At 41.1% G+C, this 24,394-nt stretch overlaps 1 protein-coding gene across 6 annotated transcripts in view; it reads left to right on the forward strand.

Annotated features, from left to right (window-relative positions):
* Positions 1-24,394, forward strand: part of LOC149312631 (FERM domain-containing protein 4A-like) — a 508,349-nt gene that overhangs the window by 239,785 nt on the left and 244,170 nt on the right. For 2 of the 6 annotated variants that reach the window (XM_089525037.1, XM_089525038.1), the window contains exon 1: positions 1,660-1,818. The exons of the other annotated variants lie outside the window; for them this stretch is intronic. In XM_089525037.1, coding sequence (XP_089381163.1) covers positions 1,660-1,818 — 159 coding nt within the window. Of the gene's footprint in view, positions 1-1,659; positions 1,819-24,394 lie in introns of those variants that run through there. 6 annotated transcript variants of the gene reach the window in all.

The raw sequence follows: 24,394 nt of genomic DNA on the forward strand, positions 1-24,394 counted from the left end.
GTGCCACATGCGCCCAGCCCTACAATCACCACGTGGATGCCATGGCTACTTGTGCCTGTCCATACGGGGCACGCAACGATGCGGTGCCCAAACAGCGCCATGCCATGTGGACATCAGTGTTGCGCACAAGCGAGCCATAGAACCTCGCATGCAGCAGAGGCCACAGCATTTGTCTGCTATGGCCTCCATCCAGGGGAGAAAGATGCTGCCCCTTTCTGCCTGGCTCTATCCTCCCTCTCCAACTCCTTTTCACACATCCTAAGTAAGATTTCAAACCAGGGCTGGGATTGTTAGTTTATCTGCATTTTAAAGTTACAACCCTCATTAAACTCAATAGAGCTTGCTTCACGATAGAAGTACATAGACAGGATTATTCTGTTGATTTATCACTTTGTAGTCCACGTCATTTTGTAGCCCACAGCAGAACAGCAAAAGAGATCTGCTATTCATCCAAAGTGGACGTGCATAATGCTCAAAACCTTTATGTTTAGTATTAAGCCTGCCTTTGCATTTTCTTCTTTGACCTTCCTTAGTATTTGTTCCACATCTGAGATGTTTTGTGCTAGTAGTATGGTGTCATCTGAATATCTTAGATTGTTGATGTTCAGTCCTCCTATGTTCACTCCTCCTTCTTCTGAGTCTATGGTATTTTCTTATGGTATTTTCTGCATATAGGTTGAACAAATTGGGTGATAGGATGCAGCCTTGCCTGACCCCTTTGCCAATTGGGAACCATTCTGTTTCTCCATATTTTATTCTAACTATGGCCTCTTGTCCTGTCATCTTTATCCTTAGAGTTTTTCCTGCTCAATTGGCCTTTTTGTTAGAAATATATGTAGAACCTTTTGTACTCAGAAGTCTGTGTGTGGGAAGAATCATTTTTAGTAACACACTAGCCCTACTGTCATAACATACTATCAAGTGAAAGTTACTCTTTTCCCCCTCTTCCTCAGTGAGGCTTATCTACTCTGAACAATGGCAAGGCTGTCAGAAATGGAGTAACTTAACCTATGCTGCAATTAAATGAGTATCCGACCCCAAAATTCCAGTAACTGTTTGGTTATGGTAGAAAATGATAATAGCTTGATGCACATCTCTACAGTTTAATTTTTTTTTTAATGTAAGAAATGTATTTTGTGATGCAAAGCTAGTCTCCTGTGGTTACATTTTGCACCTTCAAGAGTTAAGTAGAAAAATGGAATGTCTTGAGAATGTTGGCAGAAAAGGAGAGAGAGAGACAGAGAAAGGGGGGTTGTTTTCCATTCTCTCTGGAAGGAATCCCGGTACTTTGAAGCCTAAAGTGATGATTCTGGATTTAAGTTTGTTTCTTAGTGCCTTTGCATGGACCTGAGCAGAGAGAAGGAACGTACAGCAGGGCACACCAATTTCTTCAGAAAGAGGTGGGGGGATTTGCAATTCTCGGTATGTTTTTGAATCATCCCTGTTCCAGCTGATTCTGGAGAATTTGGGAAAAACAATTCCCTCTGAAGAGCAGCTCCTACCAAAATGGGTTACTTTGGCTTCAATTTCCCCCCCACTTTCCTTTCATGGAAAATCACTGTGACATTTTAACCTTACCATTCTTTAGGAGCCTTTTTAAAAAAAAGTAGCAAACCAGTTGAAACTCCCAGTGCCAGACCTTCCGTCTTGCTAGTTGGCATGGCTGCTGTACTTCTTAGGTTTGAAGACTTGATTTACAGTTGGGACAGTCTAGTGTGGAACCTGACTACGCGGGTCCTGGGGACGTACCGGTTCAGAAATCTTCAGGTGATACGGCTAATGCTTAAACCATGGTGCATCTCCAGAGCGGTGTATCAGGTAGGGTAACATTATTTAAAATATGGTGGCGAAAGATGTGGGGACAGCTTATTTCTAGCCAGCTCTTTATTTGGAGGAAAGGATCAGCAGTGAGCTATGCCTTCTATGGATTTCCTTCTATGGCAATGATTCTTAATCTTTCTTGTATAGAAGACTAGTGTTCTGTTATTTTGTGTTATGCAATCTAAGCAATCCAACACTTTCCAGTTGCTGGAGACCATAACTCCCATACAACTTCCTGGTAGAGATTGTGGGAATTGTAGTCCTAAAAAGTTCAGTACTACCAGGTTGCCTCTCGCTGAGTAATTTAGATTTTCAATATTTTTATTTGATTATTTATTTAATTAATTTTTACAGTGCCTTTCTGCCCAAAAAGGGACCCAAGGCAGCTCACAATGTAAATCTTACAGGTTCTTCAAAGTAGCATAAAAATAACTGTTTAGTTTAAATATTTTTATGCTGATGTAAGAAGGCTTACAGAGCAAAAGGAACTGGTGCACAAGCAAGCTTTGAGCATTCATTCTACGTTGCAAATTTCCAGTTGCTGGGATGAAAAGGAGAACCAAATAAATAAATAAATAAATAGGGGGTTTCTGAGCAGAGGGAATGGCTCTCCTTCCCCTCTTTTCCCCTTCCTCTCTATAGTTTGATGGAACTGCTGCTGCTTCCAGGCGACATTTGAAAGAGGGAGGAGCCTTGTGGTGCTGGATTCTCAAGATGCTTCTGATGCTGGACCTGCATTGCCCTCTGTCCTTGCCCCTGCTTGATGGAACAGCCAGTGGATGGGCCTATGCCTTTGGCTAGCAACTAATTTTGATCCCTGGCCATTACATATGGCAGGCCGAAAGTATAAAGTCAGAATTGCTCCCCATCACCTTCCTCCTCTACAGGCAATGCAAGGGGCAGGGGATACAAAGCTGGGGGGGCACCTCAGAATTTACTGTATAAGCATGCAAAAATTCAGAGTGCATTAATTTTTAGCGATATAATTCTTTGCAAATCTTGTTCTTAAAGGATCCAATAAGTAATTTTAGCCATTTTCTTCCTGCTACAAGAAAGTACTCAAAAACAACAGGCTACAAAGATTACTTGAAGTTCAGGACTTATTTTTGCACAAAATTTATGTGTTGGGGTTTTTTGCCCAGAAAATAGTGTTTCCTGTGCAGGAAATACAAAATGCTGTGCCCTATTTCTTGTCAGTATTATTTTCTGCACCAAAAAAAAAGGTTAAAAAAGTAAATTCATGCAAAATAATCCCAAACTGCAAAGATTCTCATAAGTCTAAAATACATACATAGATGCAAAATAGCCTTGGCAAGGCAGTGTATAAATTCTAAAATAATGCATAACTATATAGAAAACAACTACTTGGAAACTCATTCCTTCTCCATAAAAATGAAGAAAACCAATTAAGTGAAAGCATAGCAATAAATACGATAGAAAGTGAAATAAAAGTGCCTTAAAAGTTTGTTTTTAGCAATAGTCAGCCAATCAGAGCTAGGGAGGGGGGCAGCCATTTGAACTGAGCCTCAAACTCAAAGCCAGCAAGAAACTGAGACACTTCTGGGTGCATTCCTTTTGATGTGACAAGGTTCCTTCTTTCAGAGTGGAAGTATATAAGCAGGCAAAAAGAGAGCCAGAAAAGATCCAAATTTGGGGTGCGTGATTTTATTTTCATAGGCCAGCATATCATTATTTTTAAGTGTTGTTATCATTATGATTGAAGTTCTGGAAATGGTTCAAGATCACTCTGGACCTCTGAGAAGACCAGCTGATAGGAATGGAGCCATGTTCACCTTTGACCTGGCTGGTGGTGCTGCCTTAAACATTGCGGCTGATGTAAGACAGCACAGTAGCCAACTCAAAAACAGTTAACAGAAAGAAGAAGGTGCTGCTGCTTCTGAGGCTGCATCTACATTGCCAATTAATGCAGTTTGACACTGCTTGAACTGCCATAGCTGTGGAATTCTGCAATTTGTTGTGAGTTATTTAGCCTTCTCTGTCAGAGAGCTCTGGTGCCACAACAAACTACAAATCCCAGGATTCCATAGGATGGAGCCATGATAATTAAAGTGGTGTCAAACGGCATTAATTCTGCAGTATGGCAGAAACCTAACCCAAATCATGACCAGTTTCTTACAACACACACCTTTCTGATTCCCCCACTATTCCTCACTGTTTTCCCCATTGCTACTTGAGTACTGATGAGGGTTATGATTAGTCATAGAAAGGATTGATGTCAGTTTCTGTAACATCCTGGTGTTATTTTTATCAAGCACAAGTTAAAATCCAATGGTTAATTGCATACCAGTTCATCTGTTTGTAAAGGAAATGCAAATTAGGTCAATTCATATTAAAATGCAAATGCAGTGAATTTGTCCCCCATCCCTTGTTAATGACCTGGAAGGCAAATGTGTGTCCAGATTTGGTTACCTATTGCAAGATCATGGCCTGTGCTATTTTATTCTTTGGGAACTCCTATGTGTTAGGTTAGGCTAAACGATAATGATTGGTCCAGGGTTACCGAGTAACCTCTGTGGGTGTGGATTTGAACCCTGGGCTCCCTGGTCCATGCCCACCACTTTGTCTTCAGTATGATTCTGTTTTAAATATTCTTGTGGTATAAAAAAGTAAAAATAATTAAGCAATCATGGTGCCTAGGCATGGATCTCACAATCTTACATCTGAGTTTTTTTACATGTGGTATCCTCCAGATGTTTTGAACCTCATGATTCCTTACTATTGGCAATGCTAACTGGAATTGGTGAGTGCTGATGTCCAAAATGTGGACAGAGGATCACATTGAACAATACTAGCCTAAATGTTTATTAAAACGGAATTACCTGGGACTCAGCTCTGAGTCCTGTCTAGAGCTTTTCATACTAAGCATGAACAATGAAATCACTTCTTAGTCTTGGCTGGCTGTGCTGACAAAGTTGTTTTCCTCATCCACCCACAAACCTGCAATCTGTAAACTGAGATGCAGGTTTATTTACCTGGGAGCAGGACCACCATTTGGAAAATGTAATAACATTTAGTAGCACTGAATTGGTTAGCGATGTGTTTGTGATGTGAAGTCGAATCTTCTAGAACATGGTCACGTAGCCCGAAAAACCCACAAAAACCGATATGTTTGTGATCAATCAGTCACATTTGCTTGCAGTGTGTATACTTAGCTTCACAAAGGGAAAAGACACTGGTTTTGCACACAGACATTTTGCACCAAATATAGAAGATGTAATTTAAAAACACACACACACTTTGTGCCTGGAGCCAAGATCTCTTGCAGGGGCTAGAGAATACTCCACATGCTGTCTGGCCATGCTGAGATGAGCTGTCTCAAATAAAATTGCAAAATTTGTCACATGGGATATGTGTGGCTGCTTTGCAAGTTTAACAGAAGCCTCCTAGAAATGTTACCAATATAATTACTGGAAGTGAAGATACCCTAGACCTGTGACATGGGAAACTGGCCCCTGGAAGCATACTCATTTCTACGTTGTATGGAAGACAGGGAGAAGTGAGCAAGAGCTGGTATTTCTCAGCTGCACCAGCCCCATATCTCTTGGTTCTACCCTCCATTACAATTTATGACTTGTTTTTGGCTAATAGCACTGTATAATGTTATAATGGGTGTTATAAAATGTCACGGCCAAATGGAATCAGATAAAAGAACTATGCTGACCAAGGAAACTGGGTGCCAAAATTTCCTCCAGGGTATCATAGATTGATTTTATTTGGTTTGGTTTCATCTTCTTCTGCACTTTTTTCTGTGTAGTGTCAGAGGTGGTATTAGGAGAGGATTTCTGCTCCACTGGTTGTGTGAGAGCCTAAAAGAGTTCAAGGCTGTTCCAAGATTGGGCTCTCAGTTTTTCCTGTTCCTTCACAGCAACCCCAAGTGCCAAATTTTTGTATGAAAGAGTCTTATGTAATAGGACCTCCATTGGGATCTCCCACCCTGTTCTGAAGGCAGGATATCATGTTGAGACATAAAAACACATCTGGTCCATGGTGAAAAACAAAATGAACACCTGGAAGGCAAAGTTAGAACTGAAGAATATTGTTACAGGCTCCCCACTTCCCCAAGTGATGAGATGTTCCAGGAGCAGCTGTACAAGATTTAGCTTCCTTTTGGATTAGAGATCATAGACAAATGATGGCATATACATTCACTTATAAGTACATATGTCCAATACATAGAACTTGGGGACATTACCTTTTTGGACCACACCTCCCAAAATCTCTGAGGAGGTGAAATCAGACAGTATGAAGGAGAAGCACAGATGCTTAGACAGATAACAGCATACTCGTATTTGTTCAGAAGCAAACTATAGGCACCTACTTGGAACTTCCCAAATTTAAACCCATTTCTACCTTGCTAGTTCATTTATATTGCTTTAAGTCCTTTTTTCACCTCTGTCACAAGCAGATTGTCATCTGTCCTCACTCTCCACACCCACTGCTTTATGAATGTCATGTGCAGGCTTGAGACAGTGAAAATGATTCCCTACATGCATTCTGATGTCAACTGAAGCTGCTGATCATAGAGTTTAACTCTAGGGTTCAAACATGTACCTTCATCAGTTAAGAACTCCGTGCTTTGCAACAGATTTCATGAATTCATCCACTCCATTGAAAACTTCTGTGTTTGAAGTGGAATAAGGTGATATGAAAGTTCAACTTATGGTGGTAATAATGGTAGAGCCAGCTGTTGTACTCAATTTTGGTGGAGAATACTGCCCATCTCTGTGTTGAAGTATGATTAAACCACATTCTGGGCAGCATTTGTACAAAGAGTAGGGAGAGGTGCTATCTTGCCTTTGACTTCAGGCAGCCAAATCATTGTGCTGGCCCTGCATTGTGGCTGGCTTGCTTGCTTGCTTGCTTGCTTGCTTGCTTGCTTGCTATAAAGTGACTGAGTCAGTCAGACCACTGGTCCATTTAACTCACTAGCAGTTACTCTGATGGATAGTAGCTCTCCCAAATCTCAGGTTAAGAACTTTATCATACAAGGCTTGAAAAGTAGATTTAGAGTGGTTGTACCTTATCACATGATGCTGTGTCTGTCCAGTAGCTGGTCTGTGATCCATCTATTGCTAGAGTGCTCCTTCTCATTGACTAGCAAAACCCATCAATGTCTTCCAATAATGATGCTTTTCCACTGTTGATGCATATGTGATAAGTTCCTCCCAAAGCAGTCCTGATATGCAGCCAGTCACGTGGTGCAAGTGGCATGATTCTGCTCATCTCCCCCACTCCTCATTATTCCCAAGCAGGTTGTTTTTCTGTTCATCTACAGGAAAAACACACCACTGATTTCTGGCCCCTAGGTATCAAGTTATGAACATAATTAGGCGAAGCAGCCCAAAAGATGCAGAGTTGAGTGCCTTTGGGGAAAATGCCCCAACTGTCCCAAAAAAGAGCGTATGTGTCATCTTGGGAAGGAATGGAGATAAGTGAGAATGCCTACATTTATAGTTAATTGATTACTGCAGATTATTCAGGGAATGTTCACTTAGCCAAAAGTATTATTATATTTCACAGTGATTAGGAATCCAGGCTTGGGAACTACATTTTACAGGCTTTCTGTAGAGACATGGTTGATCAATGTTCATGTGAAAGATGAGGCCTGAAATATTAAATGCACAGTTTAACGTTCACAGAAGATATAGCTCTTGATTTATAACTCCACCATTGGTTAGATAAATGTAAGATTTGGGTACTGTAGATGCATTCTTTTGCTTTCAGGCATGAAGTAATGATGTTTCACATTAATCTACCCAGTTATAAAACTATGCAGCTTGAGGAAACAGAGACTTAGTGCAGTTTGCTCAGTTATTATTAGCGGAGTAGGATCTGATTTCAGAATGTCATGTCGATGCATCAGGAGCCCCTGCCCCAGGCAGGATTGGAGAAAACAGTTCTGCCACTTGAGGACTAAGCACCACAAACACACAACACTCAAACCATCAGTTACTGATTCTTCAGTATTAATTAGGACTAATTTCTCTTAATTAAATAGCCATAGTGACCTCTCAGCCTCAGGGGAGGGCAATTGCAAACCCCTTGGAGCAAATTTTGCAAAGAAAACCCTGTGATACGTTTGCCTTAGGGTCACCATAAGTCAAGAATGTCTTGAAGGCACACAACAACAATAGGCACAGGTCTTCTATATCATGGTGAGCAGCTGGGGAACCGTTGGCTCAATGGGATCATGGAGTGCTGGACTGCTGTACTCTGCCCCCATGAAAAATTGGGTGAATTTTTATGTTTTTAAAAAACATTAAAAACTAGTCCCCCACATGCGTCTCCTAGGGCCCATGTCAGGGCAGTTTTGGCATGTTTAAACAGAAAGTAAACTAGGATTCAATTTCTGATATACTTTCTGTTTAGAAAGTAAGCCTCAACTTTAGCTAAAACAAGCCAGGGTGAAAGCTTAACAAAATTGCCCCACTAACTCCCTAGGGAGTAGGGGAAAACAAATTTCCTAATGAATAATTTTATCAATCTGAGGAAGGTACTTGAGCCCTTGGGATATGCCCTTTCCCCAACTCCTTTTTATATGCTAGTTGGATGTGGTCTGTGTTCTAGCTGAACTAGAACTTTATGAAACAAAGGCCAAAAACAGACGGCCCTAAAGGGGTGGCGTCACATCATTCCTTTGTGCACCAGATCGGGGCCACGGCAGCTGCACACTGCAGCCCCAAGAAAGCCACTCCATTTTGCACCAAGGAAAGGGTGCCCTTTTTGACGACTATGCAGCTCTTCTCCTCTTCTGCGGCACTGCTGCCCACTGTCTGATCAGGGAGGGGGCAGGGGGGAGGGGGTGGTGTGACTCCAGCTTGGGGGCAGAGTCAGGGTGTGCAGTGTGCAGTCAGCATGCCCCCACACCACCTCCAAGCCAGCTATTATTGCCAGTCTGTTTTGCCCCAATACTTTTGTTGTTGTTGTTGTTGTTGTTGTTGTTGTTGTGTGCCTTCAAGTAGTTTCTGATTTATGGCAAACCTATCATGGGGTTTTCTTGGCAACATTTGTTCAGAGGAGGTTTGTCCTTGCCCTCCCCTGAGGCTGAGGGCATGTGATTTGCCCAAAGTCACCCAACAGGTTTCATGGCCAAGCTGGGAATCAAACCCTGGTCTCCAGAGTCATAATCCAACACTCAAGTTGCTATGCCATGCTGGCTCTTTTACTCGTTACTAGTTTGCATTATGGTGACTTTCTGCTTGCTTGTTTTAACACATCCATTCTCTTCCTATGTTACTCTCACCTGAAGCCATTTTTCTCTTCCCTCTCTCTTGTCCATGAGACTAAGTATTTGATAATGGACAAGTAATTTGCAAGCAAAGCTGCTTTTATATGTTTTACAAAGAAGACAAAATGTGTTTACTTTCTCTGCTAGGTATGGGATTCATTGTTTTTCAGCTTCTATGTTGCCAGTTTCTGGGACAGTCTATCCACTAATATGAAAATCCTGGTCTGAATACTGCAGTAGGACAATGAGGCAGGGTAAATGGTAGGGGAAAAATTGTGCAGAAATCCTTCTGTCACTTCCTGCAGAAGACAAAATGATCAAGATGTCTTGTTTATCAAGACAAGAGGAATTAAAAACATTTAAGAAGTAATGTATATACTCATGTATAAGTCTAGAAATTTTAGTTATAAAATTGACCCCAAAAACTTGAGTAGACTTATCCATAGGTCAATGTAAGTACTGTATTTTAACTCCTATTTAAAAAGAAATCATCCTGTGTTGAAAGGCAAAAATGTAATCTATCCTGGAAGCACTGACTTCCCTTTTACACTCTCATCCATCCAGCGTTTAGGGTGAGCACAAACAGTCATGCCTGCTGGAATTTTGTTAAGTTCTCTGCCATTGTTTTCCTTTGCTTCAACCTTTCTTACATGCCCCTAGGTTTTACCCTTAATGTATCCATGGGTCATCTCCAAATCCATAACTTTGGCCCCAAAACCTACCTTGGACTTATATGTTTGATCAGTTGATCATAATAATAATAATAATAATAATAATAATTTGTTTTATTTATATACCGCTATTCCAAAGATCATAGCGGTGAACAGCAAGTAAGCTAATTAGCAAGTAAGCTAATTTGCCCCCAACAGTCTGGGTACTCATTTTAGCGACCTCGGAAGGATGCAAGCCTGAGTGGAGCTTGGGCCCTTTTGCTGGTCTTGAACTCGCAACCTTGTGGTTTTGAGTGAATGGCTGCAGTACAGGCATTTAACCACTGCGCCACCAGGGCTCCTGTGGTTAAATTGACTGTGACTACCCTGGACTTATACATGAGGTTGACTTATAGTCAAGTATATACTTAATGATACGGTACTCAAGTAGTTTGTAGAGGACAGCAAAGTAGAGGCAGAGAATACGCTTTGCAAGTTTGGAAAGCTGCTTTTAAAATCTAGTTTATAGTACCACATCCAACCCACCCACTTAATTACCATTATGACTGCATTTTTTAAAGAAAAGTAGCTCTCTATTTTCATGGTTCTCTAAGGTAATATACAATTGCAGTTCTAATTAGGGGGCTAGGATTAACCGTAAGCCACTTCTACCAGCAGCAATGCCCTTTTATTGGAAAAACCCTCTTGTCCCAATTGACATCAGAGATTTGCGAACAGAGAGATTTGCAGGCTGAAGAGCAACAACAACAACATTAAAAAGTGGCTGAGAAGGGCTAGAGTGAGGAAAGGTGAGGAAAAGCCAGGTTGTCCCAGATCCAAACCTCTTATAGCCCAGGGACAAAGCTGCAATGGCAGCACAAAGTTCAGCCAGGCCCCGTGTGTGTGTGCACACGCGCGCACGCACACACACACACACACGCACCTTCAATGTGCCTGTCAACTTATGGTATCAGCATGGATTTAATATGTTTTTCTCAGGCAATGAATATTTAGAAATGATTTGCCATTTCCTTCCTCTGAAATATGGATACAGCACCTTCTACATCTTTGCAGTCCCATGCTTGACCCTATTTTGCTCTCAAGAACAAGCAGGATCTGCTGCCTTCATGGTATTTAGGCCCTTCAGAGCCAGTTGTAGTCATAAGTTATATCCAGTACCCCAGGATATGAAGAGTTTGGATGCTGCACCGCTTCAGCTGGCCATCTTCACCATTTAGGACTGCATTCTAAAACAGTTATTAGTCATTTTTTAAAACTAATTCCACACTCTTAAATGAGCCACTAGGACCTTTTAAATAGTGTTTCAGATCTTTGTGATGAACTTTAAATACTGTAACATACTAATTAATTCCATGGAAGTGAATGGATTGTGCTCAGTGGATGGTGTCTCCTACAGGAAGAGGATAGATATCATAAATTTGAGGGTAGGAACTATGTGGTTTTTCTGTAGAGCTTTGCCTTGAAAATTAGAAAGCTCTATAGCCACCCTTGAGACTCTTCAGACTTTACAGTTTCATGTTTAAGCATTTATGAGTCGCAGACAACTTTTCCTAGCAAAGGGGAAAAGTTCCAGAAAGGGATAATTGGTCCCAAATGTTTCATAAAGTATTTGATTCCCCCCCCCCCCCACACACACACACATCTATACAAAAATATAAATCTTTTGCTCAGTTTCATTGTGGGCATAGAGAGGAATTGGGGGGGGGGGGGTGGACAAGGAGAAACACATTTCAGATTTATAGTTGCCAGAAAAACAATCTGATTTGATGATAAAAAATCTGTCTGAGAAAGCAATGGAACAGCACCTGGCTGGCTTTTCACATCTACATTTTAGAAAATATAAGTCTTATTAAGTTTTTGGCTGAGTATTTTTATGCTAGGCACATTAAATGAAGTTTACTTTGTGGTTTATGACTTTCCCTAGCTTGTTCTTCCAAGATTTTCAAGAATCATCATAGACATTTCTGCCCTGGCAAACACACCTTCTTCACCAACTCAGTGGAATATGTTTGCAGCTGATAAATTAGCTGAAACTTAAGTATTGTTGCAAGATAAATTATATTGGCTATCAGATCTCATACCAAATTAGATTGGTTGGCTGGGACTCCATTGTATCAACCCACTCTCTTATCAGTGCATCTAAAACCTGTATGGCATGAGATGTGTAGATTATTAGGTTGCCTCCTCAGAATAAATTTAGGAATTAGGTTGGTATCCCACCTAGCTTCAAAGGTACTTAAGGTGTGCACAAACAGCTTTTAAACTGAGCTTACCATTCATCTGTCATCGGCATAACTTTTAGTTGTCTGTTTTGATCTTTTCTCATTGTTTCCCTGCCATCTGTTTCTCCTTTATGACCAAAATACCATGTGAAAGAAAGAAAAAAGGACAAAAACTGTTTTATTATTGTTTTCTTTTATTACATGGTTGAGGAGGGACTGATGGAAGTGTACACCATCACGGCAAAGGTGCTTCTACAATGGCCAGTTCTTTAAGATAATGATTGCTTGGCTGCACTCTTAAAATAATTTTTAATTTAAAACCAATACTGTAAGATAATTAGTTGTATTAGTCTGTTATGGCAAAAGTAATGAAGTTTTGTGGCACCTGAAGAACTAGTGAATATATTATGGCATAAGGTTTAATGGGGTACAGTCCACTTCAGCAGATGCCTGCCCTATATTTCATAACTGAAAAGAAATTTATGGTATCTTTAAGAATAACAATATTTAATTAATCAATTAATTAATTAATTTTCTGCTTACATTTATGTCCCATCTTTCTTCCAATTCGCTCAGGGTAGTGTACTGGCTCTCCACCTCAGTACATTGCCATCAAAAGAACACTGTGAGGGTCAGTCAGGCTGAGAGTTAGGGCCAGAAGAGATGGCCCTTTAAAACCACCATCCAGGCAGCTTGGGAGCCCAGCATTTATACATCGCATGCTCCCACACCACTCTGAAGCCGCCTGGATGTGGGCAGTTTCAGTGTGCTCCGGCTGCACAGCGTTTATATGCTGCATACCACCAGAGTCGCTTGGCGCCACCATGTGGCCATGGTGGAACAGGAAAAGCTGCCTTTTCCACAGCCAAAAAAGGAGTGAATCTTTGCCACTCCTTTTTCGGGTGGCTTCAAGGCTGATTGGGGCTGTGGCATGTGTTTGCTGTGGCCCCAATCCATCTTTGGAAGGGAGAACCTCAAGCTGCCCCTTCTGCCCATCTGTATTGCCCCTAAGTTACTGGCCCAGAGTCATTCAGTGATTTTTATGGTTCTGTGGAAATTTGAATCTGAATCTCCCAAGACCCAATTAAATTCTTTAATCGCTGTACCAGACTGGCTTTAGATGAGTGGAATAGATTATAATGAAATCATGCATATATGTGGGCTTCGGGGATGAGGACAATCTGTATTTGAAAGCAAGATCATAAAACAAAAGACACATGACTGACAGCAGAGGTACAACAGCTGGTACATCACAGCAGCAAAGAGATTAAAGCATGTGGTTCCAGCCAGCATCTAAAATTCAACCCTGTTGCCTCTATATAATAAATATAAAAAGAAGTTTAAAACTTGGGAATTATTGGGGTCCAAAATTCAGTAAAGAAAGAGCATGCTTTACATGGCTTCAGTCCCAGCTTCAGTCCTTGTCATTTCCAGTTACAGGATCTTGGGTAGTCCTGCCTTAAATCTTGGCAAACCTCTGCCAGTTTGTAGAGGTGAGATGAGATGCCCATCACCCCAACTTCACTCCCAATTATTTTTTCATTGGGTTTGGCAATTGGGATTGGGGGCAGGAACATCCACTGGGAAAAGGGAATAGTGTCCTCCTTTTTCTTTCTACAAAGATAGATTGTTCACTGCCATGGTTAGGATTGGCGCTGCTATTAGTGGTGCAGCAGATACCACACATACACACATAGGCCTCATGTCCTACTGGAGTGATGCTGTATCATAATATATTGCCATTCCAAGGGCACTACAGGATTTTTAAAAAAATCATCCCCCTCACACTGACAGTACGGACCCTTTCACACTTATTATTATTTGTCCCACATTTCTCCCAATATAGGGACTCAGGGTGGCAAACAACAACGTAAAAAGAATATTTCAAAACAGTACAGCATTAAAATATATAAATCTAAAATCTAAAAAACAATTAACCCAATTTAAGAGTTAAAATAATTATAAATTAAAATCTAACATGTTAAAATACCAACCTTAAAATTGTTTATACCAACCTTAAACAGCCATAGTGCTCTGATTCCATTTAAATTGTCATGGCTGCACCCTTTGGAATTGGTGGATTTGTCATTTGGTAAGGTACTGGATTTGTTTGGCTAAGAATTCTCAACTACAAATTCCATTGGGTGGAATCATTAAAAATTACAATGCAGTTACAGCACTATGACTGTGTAGTGTGAAAGGGCCCTTTGTCATCGTGCAGTCCTTTCCAGGAGAGAACTGTATGTTCTGGGTCACCTATGGTTAAAAATTACATTTTTAAAAAAGATAAAAGCCACAGATGCTGTTCATCCAATAGGCCTCCCAGCTGTGTAAACAGGGCAACCCAAGATATTTCCTTCCTTGGGCAAAGATGGTCCCCCTTCACAAACAGAAATTGACGGGCCTGGCAAGTGAACACTACTTCAGCACTGGCAGAGGGACAGAGTCCTCACTACACCTGAGGGCAACAGGCTAGTTTACAGGGTGGCACATAGCTCTGTCTTTCAAGGAGGGGTAAAGAGGTTCAGAGGAACAGCTGGAGGGTTGACACTTCTGACCCCCAACATTTGCCACCAGAAGCAGTTGCTTCATTCTGTCTAATGGTAGGGCCAGCCCTGCTTGAAAGTGTCCATGATTTCTCCTGAACTTGCAAGAATTTTCCCTTCTGCTTATCATTTTCAGTTTTAAAAACCGATTCAGAGGAGATATTTCAGTCCTCGTGGATCAGTGTTCTGACACTAATAAGGTGATTTCATAAGTTTTGAGAAGCTATTTCCCTCTTTCTGGCTTTTATAGTCCCCACGCCCTTTTTTCCCCTTCAATTCCCCCCCTCCTTTTTTGTTTTTGCAAGAGGTAAATGCACATTTTCAATCGAATTCTAAAACAGTTATGTCCCCCCAACCAGATTCTGTTCATTATTTTTCAGTTCAAAGTAAACAAGATTTCCAGAGGGAAATGACCCCCACCCATAAGAAACAGTTCAACATCCAAATCTGTTCTGCTCAAATACAGATGGGAGGCATTTCATGGAGATGAGAGGATGACTAACAACAAAGGTGGAGCTGATTGCTGCTTTGAAACAGAGCTAAATTCAAAATAATGAGTCATCTGCACTGTTACTAAACACACACACCCTACCACCACTTTCAACAATAGCATCTGATTGTTGAGGAGAAAATACAGCTTGTGCTATATTTGGATAGAAATATATTAATAAATAATGCTACCCCCGCCCCCGTATATATACCCTTTTTTAGCATCTGCTTTGTGAGAAGTGGTTAAAGTGAAAGTATCAGCAAATCATACAGAAACAGTCTTCTTTAAGAAGAGAGATGCTTCTTCAGCCATAGGGAGACATCTTCATTGTTGCACTGACCACTGCTTTATTACGGCCATCAATATAAGTACTGTCCTATCTTGCATAGTATCAAGTACCAGATAAGGAATTTCTGATATCTGACTTGCAAATTAGAGGGCAATAGAAATTACTGCAGGGACATACAAAAGAGGGTCTGTAGCTTCTTTGCCCCAGTATATACCAAAGTGTAGTGGTTTAAGGGGATTATCACATGGGGTAAAGGACAGATCACTCCCATTCTTACCCCCTCCTTATAGCACGATCACACAAAGATTATCAGATGACGTCTGTCCTTATCCCGTCCTTCAGTTGTCCATATCGCACAATCGTAATAAGATTATCTGACAACATCACTCTTAGCCCATCCTTCTCCCATCACTGAAGTAGCATGGCCTCATCACTGCATATTAATGGGAATTCCCATTAATACAATGATGGGGCCACTGATGGGAGAAGGATAAGCACAGTTGCCTTAAGGACGGGAGCGATCCCTTCTTACCCAGTATGATAATCTCCTATGCACTGGACTATAACTCTGGAGATCAGAGTTTCCGGCTCAGCTATGTAAACCCATTGGGTGACTTTGGGCAAGTCACATTCTCTCAGACTCAAAGATGGCAATGGCAAACCCCCTCTGAAGAAGCTTGTCAAAGAAACAAACAAACCATGATCAATTCGCCTTGGGGGTTCCATAAGTCAGAAATGACTTGAAGGCACACAACAACAACAACAAGACATGATGACCAGTGATCTGTTTTTATGCTTGTGCTTTGATTTTTTAGCTAATAATATTTAACAGTATGTCAGGTGGCATGAGTACCACTGGTTGGAAAGCCCAGGTTACTGAGAGAAATCGAAGCCGGTATGCCTGTCATTTGCAGTGTTACCATAGGGAGAAGTTTGGTTCATTCCATAGGAAGGCAACAAACAAACAACTTTTGAAGTATACAGTGCCCAAGGCATTTTTCCACCTGAGACAAAGGAGAAGAAAACACAGCCATACAGCTGAACTTGTAGTTGAAACTGTCAGCAGAGGAATGAAGTCTTCCACCACTTCTGAAGACAGCTGACTAGTTGTGAGGGAAGAGGAGGTCACGCTGTGTGGAAAACACCAGTTTATTCCCTAAAAGAGAGAAATGCTCAGGGATCAGAAAAGACAACTAGGAGGGGCTACTATGGTTCTTCTCAGCATTGAGGTAGTTGCTTCACTGTGTATGTCTGCATGTACCTTAAACATCCTCCTCACTGCTGCCTTTTTGTGTGAGAAGCAAGGCTCCCATGATAGCAGCTTCTCCTATTTTCCCCATCTCTGTTTTTTTTAACCCCAATTTTATCACCTGGAGAAAGGCCTCCCCAATATTTCCATTCCAATCCCTCCCAGACAAACCCTTTCTTAAAAGTAATTACAACATGTTTTCATTTGATCAATTCCCTCCCTCCCTCCCTCCCTCCCTCCAGTTTGCTCACTTGCTTCTCCCAAATTGCTCTGTTTGTAATTCAAACTGGTTTTGTCGCTTTACATTTCTAGAATGGTTTCTCCAGTCATCTTTTTTTCCAGTTTGAAAAAGTTATCCAAGGTCAAATTCTTGGATACTCAGAATTTCTATTTGGTTGGCCACTAAAGACTAGCTTCAGTCAAACACCTGGCAAAAGGCGCAAGATGTCTGTTGTGGTGCTTAGTTTTAAAACTCATCTGCAGAGGACAAATGTGCAGTTGTTGTGGTCAATTTACTAGCGCTGCTTATAACCACTGGGCCCAAGAGGGGTTTGCTGGCAAAGGATCTGACTTCCATGGAAGTGAAATTGTGAAGTCCTTGGAAACTATATAAACTCGTAATGCATATCCATTGGGCTGCAACCAGGAAAGGCAGTTTTGTATCTAGGGATTGTGGAAACAGTAATCAAACTGATGGTGGAGCCAAAATACATGGCATTTATAAGCTGCATTCTCTGCCAAATGGCATTTTAAAGCAATACATAACAGCATTCATAATTTTCTTTTTAAATTCTGAAAAAACAAAAAAGAAAGCGCTTTTAAAATTAAACAGATTTTCACCTGCAAATAGAATGACAGCAAGGAAGCAACAGAACTTGGAAACATTGCTTTTTTGACCACAACTCTGGAATCATTCAGTCAGAATGCTGGCTTGGAATTCTTGGAGTTATACTCCAAATAGTAACTCTTCCAAGCTCAAGAAATAAATGAAGCATGTTTGCTGTAGAAGCACATTACATAAAGTGGCCCTGCCAACAAGAACAATTTATTTCAAATCCTTGCAGACCTTACCTGGGTGAGGGATTCAAACAAAAACACACCAAATAGTGATACCTTTATTGGCCAACCAAAATGCACGGCTTCTTCATCAGGCAAGATGTTACATACCAAACAGGAGAAAAATTAGAAATGTTGGTAAGATGCCTGCATTTTGCTGTTTCTGTCCTTAGTTAGGATGGTATGCATTAAAATTTAAATACAGTATGAAGTTTTTAAAAAAAACATTTTAAAAAGTTTAAAACATTACACATTAAAAATTGAAATGTATTCAAAACTCTGTCCAAACCATAAAATCTGAATTACATAGCATTTAAAAGCCCAATCCTCATCAGCTTGAAAAAACCTTACAGAACAAGAATGTTTTTACCTGCCACTAAGTCTATCCTGGTCTTTCTAGGGAGGAAGTTCCAGAGCCTAGGATCAGCCACCAAGAAGGCCCTCTCTCTTGTTCCCACCAAACATGCTTGACAGGGTAGTGGGATAGAGAGAATGGCCTCTCCTGGTGATCTTAGTGCTCTAATGTGCTTATAAAGGAAGATACAGCCCTTCAGATGACATGGACTCAAGTCATATAGGGCTTTATAGGTAAAGCCAACACTTTTAATTATGCCTGGAAATGGACCAGCAGCCAATGGAGATGTTGCAGCAAGGGAGTTGTATGCTCCCTGTAGCCAACTATAGTTAACAACCTGGCTGCAGCACTTAGGGCCAGCTGAAGTTTCTGAGCATTTTTTAAAGGCAGCCCCGCATAGAGGCATTACAGTAGTCCAAATGGGATGTAATCAAGGCATGTATAACTGTGGCCAGTTCTGACTTCTCCAGGAATGGGGCAGTTGGCACACCTGGTTTAACTATACAAAAGCACTCCTGGTCACTGTTGAAAACTGGCCCTCACAGCTGAATCCAGAAATACCCCCAAATTACAACCCTGTGTTTTCAGAGGGAGTGTAACCCCATCCAACACAGGCTGAATTCCCAGATGTGTCTTTCATCTGACTAGGAGCACCTCTGTCTTGCCTGGATTAAGTTTCAATTTGCTTGCCCTCGTGCAGTCCATCACAGCTGACAGGCACCAGTTTAGCACAGCTTCCTTGGAATTAGATAGAAATGAGTGATAGAGCTAGGTATCATCAGCATATTGGTGACACCTTACTTCAAACCTTCAGACAACTTCTCCCAGTGGTTTCTTGTAGATGTTAAATAGCATAGGGGACAACACTGAATCCTAAGAAACCCCACAGGCCAGTAGCCAAGGTCGATGGTATTGAAAACCACTGAGAGGTCCAGCAGAACCGACAGGGCTACACTCCCCCTATCCCCCAGGTGACCAAAGCTGTTTCTGTCCTATAACCAGGTCTCTGGCTGCATCTAAACTGTGGAATTACTTCCCACAGCAAGCTAACTTGGCCCACTCTTTACTCTTTGTTTCTGCGGATTCTGCCAAGCAAATGCCTTATTTACCTAGACTTTGGGCATTGTAGAACATCTTTCAGTTGGGGAGTACTGTACATTTTTCATCATCATTATGTTGCCACTGTTTTTAAAAACTATTTTAGATTAATATGGTTCTTTATATCATTTCTTTTAAACTTCTGTATACTCTATGTTGTTTTAACCATATTTAGTTTTAAATTTAATTTATATTGTGAGTTGCCTTGGGTCCCATTCTGGGAAGAAGGCAAGATATAAAATAGATTGATAAATAAGACTGCATCCATTTGAAGCAACATCCATTTAAAGTAAAAGAGATTCCACCTAAACATTAGGAGGAACTTCCTAATGGTAAGAGCTGTTTGATAGTGAAACACACTGCTTTGGAGAATGGTGGAGTCTCCTGCTTTGGGGGTCTTCAAATAGATGATGGGTGGCCATCTGTTGGGGATGCTTTGATTGTGAGTTCCTGCATGGCAGGAGGTTGGACTAGATGGCTCCTGTGGTCTCCTCCAACTCTGTAATTCTGTCTTTCTTTGATCCTTTATGCTCTTTGGGGCACTGCATGATCCATCATGTCCCATGGATCTCCAGATGGCAGCAGTTATCAGAATGTCTTTTACCAGTTTGAGTTGATACATCAGCTGCATCCTTTCCTAAAGAAGGAGACCTGGCTTCAGTCATCACATCGCTTACCTCCAGCTTGGATTATTTTAAAGCACTCTGTGTTGGACTGCCTTTAAAAACAGTCTGGAAACTCCCAGAAGTCCAAAATGTGGTGGCCAGCCTTTTCTCACAAACTGAAGCATCTGATGCTCATCTTATGTCAGTTTTTTTGGCTTCTGCTTTGTTTCCAGTCTCAGTCTTAGCACTAGCTCTGTCTAGCGGTTAAAGCAAAGATGGATATTCTCTGGAGGGCTGCAGCTGCACTGTTGTGGCTGCCATCTTGGTTCTGTAAATGATGTCATGTCTTTCACAGTTGCCTTTAAAATTAAAATAAAGGCTGTGGTTCCCCCCTTCCTCACTACAGTTACATAAAATATTTTCCGAAGCTCGACCGGGGTCCCTTCTCCTACGCAGCCACATACAAACTGCCCTTTTGTCTCCTTGGAGGTTGATGACATCTTCCCCCCAATTAAAGAATGGTTGCTTTACAGTAAGCCATGAGCTGTAGTGAGTCAATGCCATTTTTAGAATTCAGTTTCCTCGCCTCTCCGAGGAAATGTGTATTAAACTGTTTGAGACTGGAGTTTCTCACACATAACCTTTGAACTGTGCGGATGACAGAAGAGAGCCTTGGGCTGGCAACTGAGGACTGTAATAAAAGAAAATGTGCCTATCTCCAATCTCTGAGAGACCGCATAGCATTTCCTTACATTAGTTCTCTAGACGACTGCTTACATTGGGTACTTTTCAAGAATTTAGGGTTTCATTTCTGCACTATATTTAGTTTGCCCTCTTACGGATATTTTAAGGGCAGTGCCCTTTGACACAGGGACACATTTTTCTGAGGGGAAAATTTTGGTTCTCACATAAGTGGTGGGAAAAATTTAACTACCCAAAAAAAGCTAATGTTTCTAAAATTGGGAGCAGGAGCTTGGAAGCCTTCAGGATAAATTACATTATAAACAAACTCTGTCTGCTGTGCCAAATGCTTACAATGTAGCTTTAGGGACCTTCTGGTTGATCTCTGTAGGTTGGAATTTTGCTGGCTAGTTTTTTATTTCCTGTCCCAGTTTAGTTTTTGCCATAAGAGGATGCATAATTGGCAGCATCCCATCTCCATTTAAAAGGCAAACCCTAATCATCATGTGTTATTTTTTTCTCTTTCTTTCCACCCAGTCTGTTCATTTCCTCCAAAAAAAATTTCATAATGTGAGCCATTTGGATAAACATAAATGGAACATAGATTGAATGTGAGTGAACTGTGGGAAAAGAGGTAGCAGAAGAAGGAATAATTTATGTTTCTTTCTGTGATGCTGTGCATTTGACTGTCTTGATTATTGTCAAAGGTCCCCCCCCCTCTGGTTTTGTCTACAGTAGTGCTTAGTTTCAAGATTAGGACATTAATGACTCTTTTAATTAATTTTTTAATTAATTACTCTCTTCTTTGGTAGCTAATTTCTCCCCAGCCTTAGAATCATCACAGAATCATAGAGGTGGAAGAGACCCCAAAGGCCATCCAGCCCAACCCCCTTCCATGCAGGAACTCACAACCAAAGCACCCCTGAGAGATGGCTATCCAGCCTCTGTTTAAAACTTGCAAATAAAGAGATCCCACCACTCTCTAAGGCAGCATATTCCACTAAGAGCTCTTACGGTCAGGAATGTTCTGGTGGAATCTCTTTTCTTGTAGTTTGCATCCATTGCTCCGGGTCCTATTTTCTGGAGCTGCAGACAACTAAATTGTTCCAAGAAGCACTAGGGACCACATTGCAAACATACAATGGATAATGGAGCGAATTAGAGAATTACAAAAGAAAATCTTTATAGGTTACAGCTTTATAGGTTACAGCAAATCCTTTTACAGCATAAATCATTAAAAGCTAGGAAACACTCTTTAAAGAAATTGAAGTGCCACTACAACTGATAGTTCTGATGAGAAACCTGTACTCAGGACAAGAGGCTACTGTCAGAACAGAATATGGAGAAACAGAATGGATTCCAATTGGCAAAGGAGTCAGCAAGGCTGCATTCTGCCACCTTATGTGTTTAACTTGTATGCACAAAGTTATCACATGCAGATCCAGAAGGAGGAGGAGTGAAGGTTAGAGGAAGGAACACCAATAATCTTAAGATACACAGATGACAAACAGATGGGTTCTAGAACAGATCAAGCCTGAACTCTCTCTAGAGGCCAAGATGACCAAAGTGAAGTTGTACTTCCATCACATAATTAGAAGCCATGACTCACTAGAAAGACAATAATTATAGGAAAGGCAGAGGGTATCAGAAAGACAGGAAGGTGGCATACTAGGCGGCTAGACACAATCAGGGAAGCCATGGGCTTGAACTAGAGAAAAGCTAGGCAGAGCAGTTGAGGACAGGGAAATTGGGAGGTGTCTCACTAACAGGGTCACCGTGAGTTGAAATTGACTAGTAGGTAGTTAACAACAGAAAGAAAGAAAGAAAAAAAATTTAAAAAGAAAAATTAATGTGTAATTGTTGTGCAGCAGAAGAAATTTGACTGGTGCACCTTGTCAAAAAAAAGAGAGAAAAAGATACTGTATATCGGCTTCAGCTTGGTTCTTTCTTCTTCTTCTTTTTTTTTTTGCATTTAGTCACTGAAAGACATGGATAAACGTAAAATGTAATTAAAATAATCACGCTATGGTGAGGTGCATGCCATGTTCCAGAAAACCTCTTATATGTCAACCCATTAGCCTTGAAGAGAGAGTGGATCAAGTCCTTGAAAGATTATTTTCTGCTGTGCTTCCCAGTACCACTGAGTTCTGCTTGAAGTTGGGGGAGTTAACAAGGTAAATTGCCTCTTTTATAATCAGCCTCTGGAGGACTCAAAGAGGAATGTAATCTGATTTATTTTTATTTATTTATTTTCATTTTACTTTAGTTCACAGTTCTGCTCAAATGGGCTCAACATTCCCAGGTGAATACGGGAACTATAGGGCTGAACAAAAGGGAGAAGCCCCTCACTCCTTTTTAACCATTCCTACTAGTTACTGACTTACTTGATCACCTTTTACTTCACAAACTATTCTCAGTGGAACTAATTATATTAGAAGTTGTTTGAGACCCTGCCTGCTTTCCCTAGTACAAGTACTACTCCAGTTCCCCAGAGATTTTGCATCTTATGAATCTGATATACAGTCTTTCTCAGTGGAATATTCTCTTGGGGGGGAAGGAGGGTGATTTTTTCCTATTCATCCAAGGTTCACTTTGTTTTGTCTGTATGTTGAATAGCCTTCTAGACTTTTTGTTTAATACGTTTTCAAAATGGTCTTTCATTTTCTGTCAGCTCCACACATTTTGTAGCTCAGTACAGTATATATTAAGAGGGCAACCCAACTCCTTTGAGCAAATTATTGACAGCTTTAACCAGAGCTTGGAAGAGCTGGTGGGGGGCTAATTTGCAGAAACCACCAGTTGTGGCCATGCTGTTTAGGGTTCTGGGTGTTTTAGTCCACCCTGAACTTTTCCAGGCTCTGGGTGTTTATTTTGTGCTTACTTCACTTTATAGAGTTGCCAGGTTAAAACTATCTTCTGGCCTTGAGACCTAAGGACATAAGAGAGGGCAGGTACTGATGGTGTTACAAGGGGCAGCCCCTGCTGATGATATCAAGTCTGATACATTGATGTAAATGGAGAAAGGGGCAAATAGTTTGCAAGAAACAGTGTAGTTCTGGAGTGGCAAGAAGGAAGGTCAGCTGGCTTCTTCTCCTAACTGGGCCCACAGGCCCTTTTGTTTTTGTCTGACTGTGCCTCAGCAGAGTGTTTAGAATGTAAAAGAGAATGGGGATGTGCTGTATATTCTACAAAGGTAATTTCATCATGCTCAGCTTTACTCACTGCTGCATGACCAGTCACTTCTGCTGAATTTGTTTTCATTATTGTGTCTGGTCAGCATGGACTAGTATTTTCAAAATTTGACATCTGTTCTGAATTTAAAATAGAGGCATATTTGGCTCACCATTCAAACAAAGAGATTATGTGTGTGTGTGCATTTTTAATATCTTCCCAAACCCCAGCGAGGCATCCCCTATGCTAAAGTTGTCAGCTCTCAAGGCACCAGTGGAAATCTTTGGAGATTTCTGTACTTCTCCAGGTCTCCCCTGCAGAAGAGGCAAATCTGCATTAGGAAGGGGGGAGGAGGAGGCATTTGTATTTGTATGTGAGGTGGATTTAAAGCCTAGAACAGTGGTTCCCAACTGTGTGCACCATGGTGCCCCAGTGTGTCACAGCTAACTCACAGTGGGGGCCATGGGAAATTTTAATTCACCCTTCAAATTTTTTCACCTGGTTTTAAAATGCCCCAGTTTCCCCTTCGCAATTTTAAGCTTTTTGAAAAAAAGCAAGGAGCGTTATTATGGGGCAATATGTCTACAGCATAATGAGCTGAGGCAGCTCCCTTGCAAAGGTGAGGCTCTGCCACTTGGCATAGCCACAGAAGTCTCAGCACTGTTGGATGAAGGTAGTGGAAGCGAAGAGGAGGAGAGCAATGGTCCTTGGGAACCTTGCCAGCTGAAAGGAGCAGAAACAGTAAAGATCAGGCATAGGGCAAAGGCCTCCCTTAGTACAGCAGCGACCATGAGGATAGAGGCTGCTTCCTCCTAATAATAATAATAATAAAGAAAACTTTTATTTACATCTCACCTCTCTGTCAAGGACAATCCTCCTCCTCCTCCTCTT

Source organism: Sceloporus occidentalis, unplaced genomic scaffold, assembly GCF_023333645.1.
Source record: "Sceloporus occidentalis isolate IW3139 unplaced genomic scaffold, rSceOcc1.0.p SCAF_5, whole genome shotgun sequence".
Taxonomy (NCBI): Eukaryota; Metazoa; Chordata; class Lepidosauria; order Squamata; family Phrynosomatidae; genus Sceloporus; species Sceloporus occidentalis.